Genomic DNA, 2,178 nt, shown 5'->3' on the forward strand with positions numbered 1-2,178 from the left:
CTCAGCGCTATGCCTGGCGCTGGGGGAATTGAACATTCTGTTCCAGCGCCCCAGGCAGCGCTGGGCGCTGTTTTCGCGATTTTTTATTTTTTATTTTTTTATTTTAAAAAGAAATCCCTATACCCCGAGCCTTTTATATAGCCAATTTACATGTCCTACACCATTCTACTTATCATTTCTACTCCTACAAGGAAAATACAAATTAAGAAGTTAAACTAGGAAAGCAACAAAAATTGGGTTGCCTCCCAACAAGCGCCTGATTTAACGTTGCGGCACGACGCAGAGTCTTGCTTACTCATCAGCGAGTACAACCTTGGTCTTCTCACGATTAGTTACTCCTCCTGTCCGTTCACAAAAAAATTCCTTTCACCATTTAAAGCTCGCAGCTCAATTGCACCATAAGGAGTGACCCTCACCACCTCAAACGGGCCTGACCATCTCAATTTTAGCTTTCCAGGAAACAGCCTTAGCCTCGAATTGAATAATAATACCTGTTGGCTTGGCTCGAAGTGACGCGGCTTGATATGCTTGTCATGCCATCTTTTTGTCTTTTCTTTATAAAGCTTAGCATTTTCATAAGAGTGCAGCCTGAACTCCTCTAACTCATTCAACTGCAAAAGTCTTTTCTCGCCCGCGGCTTCAAGGTCCATGTTCAGCTTCTTAATGGCCCAATATGCCTTGTGTTCCAGTTCAACGGGCAAGTGACATGCCTTCCCATAAACAAGCTTGTAAGGGGATGCCCCAATTGGCATTTTATATGCAGTTCTATACACCCATAAGGCATCATCTAACTTTTCAGCCCAATCCTTCCTATTCACACTCACTGTCTTCTCTAATATCTACTTTATTTCTCTGTTTGACACTTCTACTTGCCCACTTGTTTGAGGATGATATGCTGTAGCAACTCTGTGGCGAACTCCATATTTAGCTAGCAGGTTATTCAACAACCGATTGCAAAAATGAGTCCCCTCATCACTAATTAAGGCACGTGGAGTCCCAAATCTCGAAAATATATTCTTTTTCACAAAAGCAGCTACCACCATGGCATCATTTGTTGGCAAAGCAATTGCCTCCACCCATTTTGACACGTAGTCAACTGCTAGCAAAATGTATTTATTTCCTCTGGACGGTGGAAATGGTCCCATAAAATCTATCCCTCACACATCAAAAAGCTCAACTTCTAGGATGTTATTCAAAGGCATCTCATGCCTCCTTATGATTGTCCCTGTTCTCTGACATTGGTCACACTTCTTAACGAATGCGTGAACATCCTTGAATAGAGTTGGCCAAAAGAGACCAGATTGTAGTACCTTTGCAGCTGTTCTATCTCCTCCATGATAGCCCCCATAAGGTGATGCATGACAATCATACAACACTAATTTCACCTCTTTTTCTGGAATGCATCTCCTCACCAACTGATCAGCACATTGCTTGTACAAATATGGCTCATCCCAGTAGTAGAAGTTCACATCATGTAGAAACCTCTTTCTAGCTTCAGATTGGATTTCAGGAGGAAGTACCCCGCTCACAAGATAATTCACATAGTCTGCGTACCATGGGGGGGGGGGGAGGTCTTGGGTTATAGCAAAAAGTTGCTCATCGGGAAATACTTCTTTAATTTGGCCCCCCTCCTCCACGTGATTGTGATTTTCCAGCCTTGATAGATGGTCAGCTACTTGGTTATTTGTCCCCCTTCAATCTCGTATTTGTATATCAAATTCTTGGAGCAACAAAACCCAACACATCAATCTAGACTTAGATTCCTTTTTTGTAAACAGATACCTGATTGCTGCATGATCGATATGGACTATGACTTTCGTTCCTACCAAGTATGCCCGAAATTTATCAAAGGCCCACACAACAGCTAACAACTCCTTCTCGGTGGTGGTGTAATTCAGCTGTGCATCATCAAGAGTCTTACTCGCATAGTAGATGGAATAAAACACCTTGTCCTTCCTCTGGCCTAGCATTGCCCCAATAGCGTGGTCACTTGCATCACACATAAGTTCAAATGGTAAGGACAAATCGGGTGCCACAATAATGGGAGCAGACACCAACTTCTTTTTGAGTTCTTCAAATGCCTTGAGGCAGGCGTCATCAAAGTTGAAAGTTACATTCTTTTCAAGCAACCTGCACAAAGGAGTAGCAATTTTAGAAAAATCTTTAATAAAGAGTCGA

At 42.5% G+C, this 2,178-nt stretch overlaps 1 protein-coding gene across 1 annotated transcript; it reads right to left on the minus strand.

Moving 5' to 3' along the window:
• Positions 1-332: 332 nt before the first annotated feature.
• Positions 333-752, minus strand: LOC109220410. The gene has a single exon (XM_019384885.1). The coding sequence runs from the start codon at positions 750-752 to the stop codon at positions 333-335; it is 420 nt and encodes a 139-aa protein (XP_019240430.1).
• Positions 753-2,178: the final 1,426 nt, after the last annotated feature.

Source organism: Nicotiana attenuata, unplaced genomic scaffold (assembly GCF_001879085.1).
Source record: "Nicotiana attenuata strain UT unplaced genomic scaffold, NIATTr2, whole genome shotgun sequence".
Lineage (NCBI taxonomy): Eukaryota > Viridiplantae > Streptophyta > Magnoliopsida > Solanales > Solanaceae > Nicotiana > Nicotiana attenuata.